The sequence below is a fragment of the Bombus pascuorum genome, chromosome 14, assembly GCF_905332965.1.
Source record: "Bombus pascuorum chromosome 14, iyBomPasc1.1, whole genome shotgun sequence".
Lineage (NCBI taxonomy): Eukaryota > Metazoa > Arthropoda > Insecta > Hymenoptera > Apidae > Bombus > Bombus pascuorum.
Genome location: NC_083501.1, coordinates 2,216,236 through 2,229,608, shown reverse-complemented (window position 1 = coordinate 2,229,608; position 13,373 = coordinate 2,216,236). Strand labels below are relative to the sequence as shown.

At 37.5% G+C, this 13,373-nt stretch overlaps 1 protein-coding gene across 5 annotated transcripts in view; it reads left to right on the top strand.

The window, feature by feature from the left end:
* Nucleotides 1-13,004, top strand: part of LOC132914247 (peroxidase-like) — a 33,817-nt gene extending 20,813 nt beyond the window's left edge. For all 5 annotated transcript variants that reach the window (XM_060973194.1, XM_060973192.1, XM_060973193.1 and 2 more), the window contains exons 4-14: nt 1,736-1,953; nt 5,835-6,011; nt 6,380-6,576; nt 6,662-6,839; nt 6,974-7,316; nt 8,269-8,425; nt 8,558-8,731; nt 8,895-9,093; nt 9,182-9,287; nt 9,436-11,598; nt 11,645-13,004. In XM_060973194.1, the coding sequence (XP_060829177.1) occupies nt 1,736-1,953; nt 5,835-6,011; nt 6,380-6,576; nt 6,662-6,839; nt 6,974-7,316; nt 8,269-8,425; nt 8,558-8,731; nt 8,895-9,093; nt 9,182-9,287; nt 9,436-9,523 (1,837 nt within the window). In that variant the 3' untranslated portion in view covers nt 9,524-11,598; nt 11,645-13,004. The remainder of the gene's footprint in view (nt 1-1,735; nt 1,954-5,834; nt 6,012-6,379; nt 6,577-6,661; nt 6,840-6,973; nt 7,317-8,268; nt 8,426-8,557; nt 8,732-8,894; nt 9,094-9,181; nt 9,288-9,435; nt 11,599-11,644) is intronic.
* Nucleotides 13,005-13,373: the final 369 nt, after the last annotated feature.

The following is a 13,373-nucleotide window of genomic DNA, read 5'->3' as shown; positions in this document are numbered from 1 at the left end:
GTGGATTTCGTTCGTAAAGAATCACTGTATTTGCTATATTATCTGGAAAAAGGAGGAAATTGTGCAAAAGGAAGACTATTTTTAGAAGGAAAATGGTTTCGTACTGTTTGAACACTTGGTATATACATATGGTATACATGGTTTATTGAATATCGAATTTTACTCTGCTATCTATGTACGGTAATTGTTTGCATTTCGTTTCATTGAATACATACCCATTATCTGGGATGCAAAGTAAACATAAAATATTCTATACACCATAGTTCGAGATCGAAATAAGTCCAGTGGGATATCTCAAAATAACTTTTTATTTTGCATAGTAAGTAAAATAAATAACATCTTCCTGTATCGTATTTTCAGATCGTAATACGATCAAATCAAGTATTACTGTCGTAATTTGTATTACTATCGAAACGGTGCAATACCAAGTGGTGTAAAAGCTAAAGATATGAATTCTTCTTAGTATAATCGAAGAATTTCTCGCTACAATTTTTCTATTGAAAACTACTAACAAAATACTAGTAAATTTGTATCGTTTATTGCTTGGTCTTCTAACGAAAGTTCTCATTGTATTTGCAATTAAACTATTAATCCGAGTCTTATTTTATTTTGATACTCTGCTTGCAACGTCGTATTAATAAGAATGCCTTTTTGCACAATAAAAAGATCATTCGGAAAGTTGCTTACTATGGAGATATCAGAAGATGGTTTCGAACGAAGAAACCAATGATATTTACGCAATGCTTTGAAACCATCTTCTGAACTCCGAACGGCAGTCCATTCTTCATCTTTAAAGAGAATTGGAATAGCTATGACTGCAAATACTTTTTAATTTGAATATCAGCAGAACGTTCACATTTCTCTCAATTTTTTGTGCACTTTTAATCTTATTATTGTAAATTCACCTAACATCGCTGATCTTTATACGATGCATATTAATCTGAACATTGACTTTAAGAAGATGCAGGTGTAATTTTGTCCTTAAACGTATTTTCTTTGAATGCAACAAGAAAGAAAAATATGAAAATGGCAGTTACCGAAAAAAATTGATTTCTATTTTTATTCCATGTAATATGAAACGTTTCGAGTAAATCTCTATGTACTTGAACATAACATTAACGGGAGAATTCAAGCAGGGGTTAAGTTCCTTGGCCTTTTTACAATCAACATTGTTAATTTGCAAGAAAATTGTTACATACTATATCGATTAAGATACTCTGATATAAAGTTTAAAACTTATTCTCGCCGAGTGAATCCAATTCTTGAGTGAAGAACTATCTTTAATGTAATTTACACGTCTTTACCCCTTTGTGATCCAATTTGCATTTCACGTTTTATCTCAATTGCCTGATTAATTTACGACGCGTAAGGATTAAGGGTTCGCTCTCTATGTTAAATTATAATTAGAATCGAACGAAATAGAGTATCGAGGTCAGCTCGACGTAGGATCGCAAAGGGTTAATGTATTACGTATCATTATAATATTAAGCTCGCAAGAATTCGCCTGAATATTACCACAACATAGCTCTGAACGAAATCTTCGATAGAACGTTGTCTGTCCTATTACAAAGATTAATAATGGTAATACCTTAAGCATTCTATAAATTATAGAGGATAATATCTGGTTTAATAGCATGTTATTATGACGGATAGTAATCAAGTCCGTGGACGTCTGTCCACATTCTACTATCGCGTACTTGATATATTTATAAGAAACAACTGGCGTTTGTTACAGATTTGGTTTGGAGAAAGATGATTGCGCTCGTTATATATCAACGTTGTCGCTCCAGGGGACTTCGTTGGACTCGGCTTGTCCGACGTTGCGACAACCGATTTGCGATCTCACGGCCAAGTACCGAAGCATCGACGGTGCTTGCAACAACGTCGAAAATCCAAGCTGGGGTAGTGCGATGACCGCGTACACCAGAATTCTCTTCCCCCAATATTTTGATGGTAAGGATTTTTCCTACCACGTGACTATCAGTAGAGAAAGAAAAAAAAAAAAAAGAAATAGAAGGACTTGTCTATCATATTTCGTTATATATCGTCCCCATTTTGTGCGATGGAAAGTCGCGAGAATTTCGTACGATCGGGATCGCCGCTACGTTCGAATTGTTACGCCGGTCTTCTTTAAATCGTCGGTTTTTCGATTGGCTCTCGCGATTTCGGTTATTAGCGCGAGACGCGTCCTTTTCTCTTGTCTTTAACATTCGTACGCTGCTCGGGCTTTCGAACGGACGAGATAAACGGAAATAGACAAAAGAACGGTTCGAGATATATTTTGGCTTCACCATACCGTGTTTCGTGGCCTCTCGTCGTTATTTGTGTGGAATAATAATGGTACAATTATTTGCAGCCTCTGGTCGCTTGGCGCTTCCTTGTTCTCCTCTCACGTATCCGTCCTGATTCCTCTGTCGTCTATCTATATGATCGTTTCTTCTCGTTGCCGGTTTTCTCGTGGTAGATTCTTCGAGAGACGATCTCATTTTGTATCTGGTATGCGTCGAAACGGCCGACGATCCAAGAATACTTTCGACCACGTTTTCCAATTGTACGCAGTCGCTTCCATTAATCTTACCAACGAAACGGAGTAGTATTTGTCTGCATAAACGCGAGATGCAGTTAGCCAATTATACATATTATATAAGCTGGACACGCATCTTGCGACGTGGGATGTGTCGTTTTCATCTTTTGTGTTTGCGAAATGTGGCATTTACATCTTTCGTCTTGCGGAATGTGTCACTTTCATCTGTTGCGTCGTGGGATGTATCGTTCCCTGTGCACGTGTCGCATATCCGATCATCTTTACGAACGTCCAGAGAAGACGAAACTGTGCACTTTGGCTGTAACGCTGGAACGTGTACAGGGTGTCCTAGAAATGTTTTAGTATATCTTTATTTCTGTCTGCCTATCGACTTGACTTTCACTTTACATTGTTACAGTCATACGTATAAACAAATTAGAAATATTTTAATACTTTCGCGCAATAATACGCAAATTGTACGATACTGCAAGAAAGCAATAAAAGATAATGCGCGAACGCTTCGCTTAAAGCAATTTGCGTCGAGCGAACTGTTTTCTGCAAATGCGTTCGAAAATTGAATATTTTACGGACAAAAGTCGCTGTGTTGGTAGAATTTCCGAAGAAAATTATACTTTGGATCAACGAAGCTTTTAACGACTGATTCTTTTATTCGTATATCGTAGACAAAAAATGTACGAAAACTTACAATTTTGGCTGTTACACTTGAGTAAAGTTTCTTTTACGCGTGCACAATTGTATATCCTCCACGCATCTATGTACGTACGTAGCTGGAGAAATTTAGCAAAAATTATTTTAAAGTCATTTAGCTTCTGTCCGAAACATTTGTCGTATCGTTAACGATATCTATATGTCTAAAGGAGGTACCTTTTGTTAGAAGAAAAATAGTCAAAACTTGAGATAAAATCGGAGCGTGACTTCGTATTTCTGGAACGCATTAATGTACGTACAAAGCGTACGAGAATTTCTAAAAAAATTCCTTCTTCCAAAGGTCTACGCTTTTGTCATATTCGTTACAATACTGAATATTTCATGTAGCGCGGTAAACTTCGAACATGGCAAACCTATGTCTCTCGTAATTTTTCCTATTTTCGGAACACGGTAGTATAAACGTCTAATAGAATAGTACGAACAGGAACGGTAATACGATAAATTCTCGAGGCTTACCAAGAAGAGACGGGAGACGTACGTAATATGGACACGCGAAGTACCTTGTACATCTCGCTTCGCTGTACTCGAACCTTCGCCGTTACGCGTTTCTGCAGAATAATTCAAGGACGTTGCTCTTATATTTCCATATAAGTAATATTGATTAATTTTACGACGATAATTCTAGGACACCTTGGACATTACACTGGACTTCCTTATATAATTCTTAGGGCGAATTAAAAATTTCGCCACAATCAATTGAATTTCGATCGACCACAGGACTGTCAATTATACGTTGGTTTCAAACAGGCTTCTTGCATAATTGCTCGCTTTTTAGACAAGACACGTTACATTTACCAAGAATACACGTAGAATGGTATCATCGCATCTCATGTTCGTTGCATTGTCAAAACTCTTCCTTTCATTCGTCGGCCGTTGATGTCGAGCAAAGTCGACAAATTGGTAAACTCTGTGATGAAACGAAGGAAAACGGGCGACCGTTTCCCGTTGACGACTGGAAATCGTTACAAATTGCGTGGTGGTGCACGCGAGTTACCAGCCTCGACCTACTAACCCACCTAGTCCTCACAATGACACCTTGCACAATTATATACGATCACAAACAACGAAACAGGAGAATCATACACGCATACATATTTATCACACAGATGACAGACGCAAAGCAAAGCTTAAAGAATCTATATATTGTATCTCATTTGTATATATGTAAATATGAAAACGAACACACTCTCTGATCCTTGGGCGCTAATGGATGGAAAACAGAAAAAAAAAAAAAAACGTTCGTCGATTGGCTTAACAAATTATATTCTGTGATTTGCATTACAGTTGTTGTGCGATAAGGCACATAGAGCATAAAATGCCTGAGTGTAGCAGTGAATAATACTGCCTACAATAGGGTGCCCCGGTCGGGAGATTCTATCCAGCAGTAGAATGTGTATGTAATCTAATTCGGATATACCTAATAATGTATCATATTTATTATTGTAACACTAGTTCAAATATTTTCTGTTGATTGCGGTATACGGGTCTCGTTAAAGGTGTCCGAGACAAGCGAATGAGAATTGGGAGTCATTCGCGGTTCTAGGATCTTGCGATAGGGTGAAACGTAGTATATCGAACGTATTGTTGACGATCTTAGTATTTATCAAAGTTTTTATCTAAAGACGTAAAGAATATGGACACGATGTATCGCGCGTCAAAGAGCTAAGAGATACGCGGTATACAGAAAGCACGATAGGACGTTGAGACGATCGCTCCCAGTTTGATTTTCTCACTTGGGCACCTTCATCAGCCTATCACCTAGATAAGTCACTTGATTCCTTCTGCGAGCGTTCTCGACGTGATCGTTTTAAGAACAATAAATAAGCAAAACTAAAGAATCAGTAGTCGTAACAGAGAATCGAATGTGAGCCGGTTTTTCTTTTTTAATTCGTTCTCAGCGCGCGTGTTTTCGTCGATAACGCATCAGAACGTCATGTCGAGCAAAATAAGTAGAAGACAAGTATTTTGTACTGCTGCTCTGCAGCGCGAGAGCTGCCGCATCTTAGTAGATCCAGGGACCAATCAGGGCTGGGACGTGCGTGATAACGAAAACGAAGAAACAAACGGACATTCTGGTGGAACGGTTCGCGTTTGAAAAGCAATTATCGTTGAACAGATCGGTAGACAGAAGACTCCATGATGTCATGTACTGATTGGTCTCTGACGAATTGGTCGCAAGTTGAGGCAGGTTTTATAGGCGCGGTTAGGCTTGGGATTCTCGTATGCAGGGATTTGAAAGCTCGATTTCGGTATACAGAATCAGGCATTGTTAAATCAGTCGCGAATTGTCTCTCGCTCTCGCGCTGTACGAACACTATTTTCACATGCATAGGCGAAGCTCACATGCAAAACCTTGTCGAAATCGGAGTAATCGTAATGTCTCGATTCCAACTATTTCATCGTTTCGACTTTGTTGTTCGTCGACCGATACTGTCCGAACAGAAACGAGCAAATTTGTACGATATCGGTGCCGGTTGGTACATTTGAACATCATTTTTGCGAAACGTAACTGTGGTATTACTCCGATTTGACGACATATCGCGGGAAAAAACGCGAGGCTAATGCTTCATTTGGCGACCAGGAATTCAAGAACCGAGACGCATGGGACAAATGAGAAAGCCGCTGCCAGGTGCCAGAAGCGTAAGCGTGGCTTTATCGACACCCAACGATCAATCGGATGTCAGCAGAACGTTGACGGTAGTGCAATGGGCGCAATTTATCGCGAATGATATTTCGCATACTCCAATGCGTAAGATGGGTAAGTGTTTCAGCGATATTTCAGACGAAGCAATTGTAAAAGCATGAAGACCTAAGACCTAGCATAAAGCTCTATAAGATTAGGAAATCGAGTTTTAAAACGGCAGGAGGAAATTACAAAGCAGTGTACCTCGCATCAACGAGACTAACATGAGATTAATCGATAAGCTCGATGTATTAATGTATACCGCACTGAAAACACCGTAATACGTATTATATGTTAATATCCATTCTATTATGTTCTATTAATCTTAAAATTGCAATATATTCTTAGTTATGGTAAATCTCTAACTCTCAGACTAAACGCATGTATTTTTTATAACTGGAAATATTCGTTTAAGTTCTCATTTGATTTATTGTTATTTACAGTATCGTCGGGAAAACCGATCTCATGCTGTCGATCAGACGGAAATGCCTTGTCTCCTCGATACATGCATCCCGATTGTTCCGCGATTATGGTACCCGATCGAGATCCCGTCTATGGCCAACATTACGTACGATGCATGAATTACGTGCGATCGTTGCCGGTCCTTAAGTCAGATTGTACTTTCGGGCCTATAGAACAGGTAAATTAACTTTTCCATTAAACACTGTACAGAAATCGTTAACGTTAGAACGTACCAGATACAACAGTGTGATTTTCAATGATAGATGAATCAAGCGAGTCATTTCTTGGATGGTTCTACGATCTATGGTTCTACGTTGAAGAAATCTCGCGAGCTTCGTGAGTTCGAAGGAGGTCGGCTGCGCGTTCACAGGGGCAACGACCACGATTTCTTGCCAATTGCCGAAGACTCTTCAGAATGCAAGGATGGGTGTTACGATTCTGGTAATTATTCGTACTTTGTATTTGATTTGCGATAAAAAATAATAACGAATCGTTCGTACAATCAGTATCGATCATGTGACGGAACTAAATATTTTGTAAAGTACTTCTACTACTAAAATACTTCTTCGCTATAGGTGATAATCGTGTAAATACGCATCCACAACTTGCTGCGATACACACTATCTGGCACCGTGAACACAACAGAATCGCCAAAAAACTCGCCGAGTTGAATCCTCACTGGTCGGACGAGACGCTGTATCAGGAAGCCAGACGTATAGTAATTGCTGAAATTCAGCATATCACGTATAAAGAGTGGCTGCCGATATTACTGGGCAAGAGGTACACTCGGGCGATTGGTCTCGCCATTGGAAATAGCTACAGCCGTAACTACAACTCCGAGGATGAGCCAGCAGTCAGTAACGAAGTCGCGACAGCAGCTTTGCGTTTTATGAATTCCTTGTTGCAAGGAAAGATCAGGTGAGTCGATATTGTATTTTAAAATGAATCGAATGTGTAATCGTCGTTCGTATGATGCCGATTAAATTATTCAGATCCATGAATCCAAGAACAAATATTATGCTTCGGTTAAGAAATTGAAACGTTTCATCATTTGTTACGTCCGGTGACTCTCTACACAAACCACATCTCATACCGCGACCAAGATGGTTGGCAGATTGCGGAACCTCGATAATCTTAAGGACTTTATCATAAATCTTCGCATTTTTATAGTTAAGGTCCTTCAGACCACACAAGTGTCTTTTAAATTGAAGTATTCGTTAGATTTATTGTCCATTCCGAGAAAACACGGGAATGCGGTTTTCCTATGTACAATACCATTCACGGGCGACCTTTGATTCTGGGCGACCAGCACCCTTCCATACCCACCAGCCTTTTTCTTATTCAATTAGAAGCAATGACAGTTGGTGATGGTCCCTACGCTAGACACAGCCACCAGTAGCTTTCCTCCGCGACAACATCGTCACCGAACTTTACTGGTTTTTCATACTTAGATCAGTCACCATCTCTTGACTGGTTTTCCGTTTATTGATCGGTCATCAGTTCAACCACCTCTATCATCCTAACTGAAATAGGGGACCGACCAATTCGTGGCGTCGATTATCAAATCGTAACGGGAATTTACGACTCTCGTTGGCGCGTTTCTTCGCGATCGCGTCTCTCCGTGAACGGTCGAACACCATTAGTTATTCTAATGTAGCGGGATCTACGTCCTACTCGTTAAGCGATTATATTGTTTATTGCGCAGATATGTAGATATAGGAAAATAGCGAATACCAGAAAACGTAGCTAGTTAACGATAAGGAACTAGTTGGAGATAAAAGGATCATTAAATACTTAATGTAGTAATATTTTATCAGAGTCAAGATATAACAAGCATGTTAACGGTTTTATTTACGGTTTTATGTTACAGCTTGACAGACAATAAACGGCAGATCAACAAAACAGTTTCATTGGCGGAATATTTTTATAAACCAAATATAATCGAGTCGCATGAAATATTCGATGGTTTACTGCGTGGTATGGCTACTCAGACTAGTCAGAAGATGGATATTAGCATAATTGAAGACGTGAGTATGCGCTCTTCCACTAGTCTAGTCGATCTAACCATCGATTTTAAAACAATAAAAATTAACTATCCAAAGCCGAAAATTCGATGTACAAAACGGAGTCAATAAGAACAAATTATTCGTCTTTTGTAGATAACAAGTAAACTGTTCGCTACAAATCAGGACAGCCTAGGTTTAGATGCTATCAGCTTGGATATTCAGCGTGGCCGTGATCACGGTTTACCCGGATATAATCATTATCGCAAATATTGCGGCCTTCCAGCTGCGAAGAGTTTCGATGATTTCCTAGATTACATTCCAATGGAGGTAAATACGCCAGCAAAATTTTTACGCTTCGCATATATTCGTTATCTTAATGAAATTTTTCTAAATATAAAATCTTTTGGCAAAAGAAGAAAAAAGAGAAGAAATATTTCAACTTCTAAATTACTTGAACTTTTTAAATATTTGTCGTTTATTTTGTTAACAGATGACGAAGAAATTGCGTACAATTTACGCCCATCCAGATGACGTTGATCTTATCATTGGGGGTATGGCTGAGAGACCAACGGAAGACGGGTTATTAGGTCTAACTTTCCGTTGTTTGATCTCCGAACAATTTTCCAGAACTCGTCGCACCGACAGATATTTCTACGATTCTGCAAATCAGCCACAACCTTTCACAGTTGGTAAGAAATCATTTTTCTGAAATCATCGTTAACGCTTGATATAATTATAAAAGGATAAATTCTAAGTACGATGAAATTTGTGTTACAGAACAATTGGCAGAAATACGCAATGTAACATTAGCAAGAATATTTTGCGATAATGGTAACAACATCACAGAAATGCAACCGAATGTATTCCTCCGACCACAAGCAGGGTAAGTTGATATCCAATTATTTTACTAAGTATACTTTACGAATTTAGGATAATGTCGTAAAAGAATAACAAATTGTCAAAGTCTGGAGTTTAGCTTGTGCAACGATCGACAAACAAGTAACATATGCATTTTTTACATTTTTCATCAGAAACGAGTTGCGATCCTGTACGATGTTTGAAGCGATCCCCAGCGTGGACTTATTTGCCTGGGCAGAAAGAGCCAAGGCTTATCGTTGAACTTTCCCTCTTAATTGGCTGGTCACATTGCCGCATCGATTTGCCCGGATCGCGGGACGGGCGTAATATAGAGGTCACAAGAGAATACCGGCGACTAACTCGATCCTAATCTCGATGTGATGTTATCAACGCGATCGGGATAAAGAAAAAGAGGCAGAGAGTTTTTGCTGAAGAGCTGCGTGTATCAGTGCGGTCGAACATCGAACAACGGGCACGATGAAGGGAAATAAGACAATTTAGTAGCATGCACACTACGCGAAAATTGATTAAACAAATAAACAATACTGTAAAACAAGATGCATCAAATAGACGTGACTAGTCGATTAAGTGGGCACGCTACGGAGGCTGTGCTATGATATGTGAAATCGATCGAGAGAAAAGAATAATAGAAAAACAACTGCCGTTCGATAGAGGGGAAATAACTTCGGATTTCAGATGGACATTTAAATCTTACGGCAAGGCGTTTTAGAATAATTTAGGAATAACGTGGGACGGAGTTATCTATCATTACACGAGAATGCACGCGCATAAAAACCTAGAAGTCGTAGATACGCTAACCTTGTTAATCCTACGCTTACGAGTATGTTTGTTTCTTAGCGACGGATGTTCACAGATCATGCTGCTCGCAGTGACGTATTTCATTCCCTTTTTAGTGGCGCGAAGCTAATAATTATGTTAGGATTTCTATGCTAAACCAAATTTAAGAAAGCGTAGCCTGGCTAGATGGACGTTTGTCAAACTAGTAGGAAATTAATATTTACCTTTAGAGATCCTTTGGCTAATGTGTCAAAATATATTCATTTAGATGGTGATTATTGACTTTGTATGTACTAATCGAAATACGCACACTGCAATGGCCAGTCTAAAACAGCGTTTCAAAACTTAATGGTAAACGAGTCTCATTGGATCCGATTGTTTTTCACGTATTTTAGAAAACGCAAGAATCTTTCAGAACTCGAGTGCTTGATGGGCATCCGAACATTCGGGACAAGCAAAAATTTTTATTCCAGTCTTTGCACGCTAGCAAATGTATTTTATATAATTCTAATAATCATTTATCGATCTTTCTGACAAGCTGGTAGTGTTCTAGGTCCCGATGCATATAGGTGCCATTAGCGTCATGGTAAACCGCTCCTGGCTGTTCGATGAGATCATGCTTTATTTGTTGCGTTCGTGTTTTATTTGTTGGTTCTTTGCAATTTGTCCTTCTTTATGATAAAAAAGTAAAAAAAAAGAAGTCGTTTTTTATATCGTTCTTTTTTCCATATGCAAACGCTACATATAAAGTTTATTTTTGTAAACCAGAGCGGCATGATATCCTGAATGTTCTATGAGATATGCAAATGAATGTATGAGCGAGTTTTTCTGTTTACCAAACTCGGATCTATTGCGATTTGACGGTCTATTTTTTAAATAATCTGGCGTTAAGAAGTCCAAGTCGATTTGCAATCACAAAATAGTTCAAAGTCTGAATATATACTTCGAGGTCGCATTTTTTTAGTATGAGGTAATGTTTCTACTTTACATATATACTCTTATTTTAACGTATATATTATTAAAGGTAATTAATCTTAATACAATCATGGAAATTATTGGAAAATAAAAACAAATATTCTTTCTTCGTTTTATCACGATATCGAAGACAGTTTATTTATTAGTAATTTTTTGAATTGGACTTTTAATTAGAATATTGATTAAATTCAACTACTACTAATTAACTAGTAGCAACTGATGCTAGTTTATTAAAAATAAGATAATTTCCATATTGTTCGACTACATCATCGAAAAACTCCCAGCTCTCAAAGAATCATACTTTTTGGTAAGTTCATATATTTGATAGCAAAGCATTATTTCATTTTTAAACATTGTACGATGTTTAGCTATTCGTGGCGAATTTAAGTCTTTGGAGGCCTGAAGCTGACAATCGTTTTGGAGCCCTTGAGCTAAATTAAATTTTTAAAGGCGTTGTCTGGCTAAAGTGATGTTTGTTAAACCAATAGGAAATTAATATTCAGATTATTAGATACGCTTTGGGTAATCTATCATGTGATGTGAATTGTATCACGTGGTGAGTTGTATTAATTTCATAATGTCATAATTAAAATACTCCTGTGGTAAGAGAGTCTCGTTGGATTCAATTGTTTCAATAGAAAACGTAGGAATATTCTAGAACTCGAGCGAAAAGAATATTCGACAAATATCGTTTTAGCCAAGTTAAAATTTCTATCGCAGTTTATTTGCATAGCGACAAATGTACGTTATGCAATTCTATTAGTTTACTATAGCGTTCCGAGGATCGACGTTTATAGTGTTATCAGCGTCAAGCTTAATTTGCCACTGCATACGCTCCAAACTTTTAACGAACAAACTCTCTAAAAATAAAAGTATAACGTGATACCACGATAGAGTAACACGATAGAATATTAAGGGAATGACGTAGAGCAGATGGAATATATCAAGTAAAACACGCCAATAATTTCAAATTAATCGAATTATCGCACTCATCTACATAGGAAGAAAGGAAAAGACGACGAGCGATATCGTAATACGATACGAGTAAGTTTAATTGGATTGATTAAAATACGGAACGATGAGAGTTAGAACGAGCAATAAGTCCTGGGAGAATAATCGATATTATAACAGACGAACGTAGTACTCTTCTACAAGATGTATTGGATGAAGTAGTGTTTCAGGGGTTTTAACGTGTTTATGATAGGATCGAAGCGTTGCGGAACAAGAGTACAGAAAATGCGAGATCATTTCGTAATTACAAAAGAATAGCAATACATCTGGTGCACAATATCTTTCTAACTATGTAGTGCGAGATTTTTACTCATATCGTGAAATAAGATTTAGGATATTGTATAATACTTTTAAGGAAATATATCGTGTAATCAAACTTTTTAAGTAATATATTACTATAATATATTAGCTAAAGTTTAATTACATCCTTTTTTCGCATGATAATTCTTATGGCTGTATCGTTTTTAAATTGATAGATTCATCGTTTACAAATTTTGGTTTAAAGCATTCGTCCACGAGTTTGAATCACTCTAGAGTCTTTCGTTCAAGCCGATAACACCGGTACTCTTCAATATCGATTATGTTATATGAGAAAATTATACGCATAGCTCTTTATATTTACAACGATTGCCTGCCATTTCAAATCTCTCGCGTTCTTCGAATTTGCTCGCAACTTTTTTCTCTCCTAATCATGCTTATTATACCGAAAATGAATTTTAACGAAACTCTGCTCAGCGCTTACGTTGATTTGCATGACTGTAACGACTGAAGTACTTTTAGGAGTATACGGAGTATGACTGATTAGTTTTTAAGAAAAGAATAATATTGTTGAACGTTTCGTACGTAATTAGAATTAATTGTACTTATGGAATTCAATACGATTCAAAGTTTGATCAGAACTGATTAAGAACCGGATTAATCGTATTGCAAATTTCGAAAATAAAAGATCTTATCCTAATGTGTCGGTATTTTTATATTTCGTTATTACTTGCATTCTCCCTTCTTGTATACTTTTTTATATAATTCTCATATTCGTATGTTTCATGCATCAGCAGAATGGATATTTTTCCACGGATGTATACTTACATATGCGTGCAATATATACATTTAGTAATACACATGTAGGTATATACATTGAGAAATATGACTCATGGAATAATCACTACTCTCGTACAAAGGATACCACTATTTTTCAAAGCAACAGAATATGTATTACGACTGAATATACATGTGATAATATACATAGATTGGAATATATATAGATATGAGACTCGGAAAACCATTATTTTTGAGCAAAGGTTACCACTATTTTGTTAAAACAACGGAA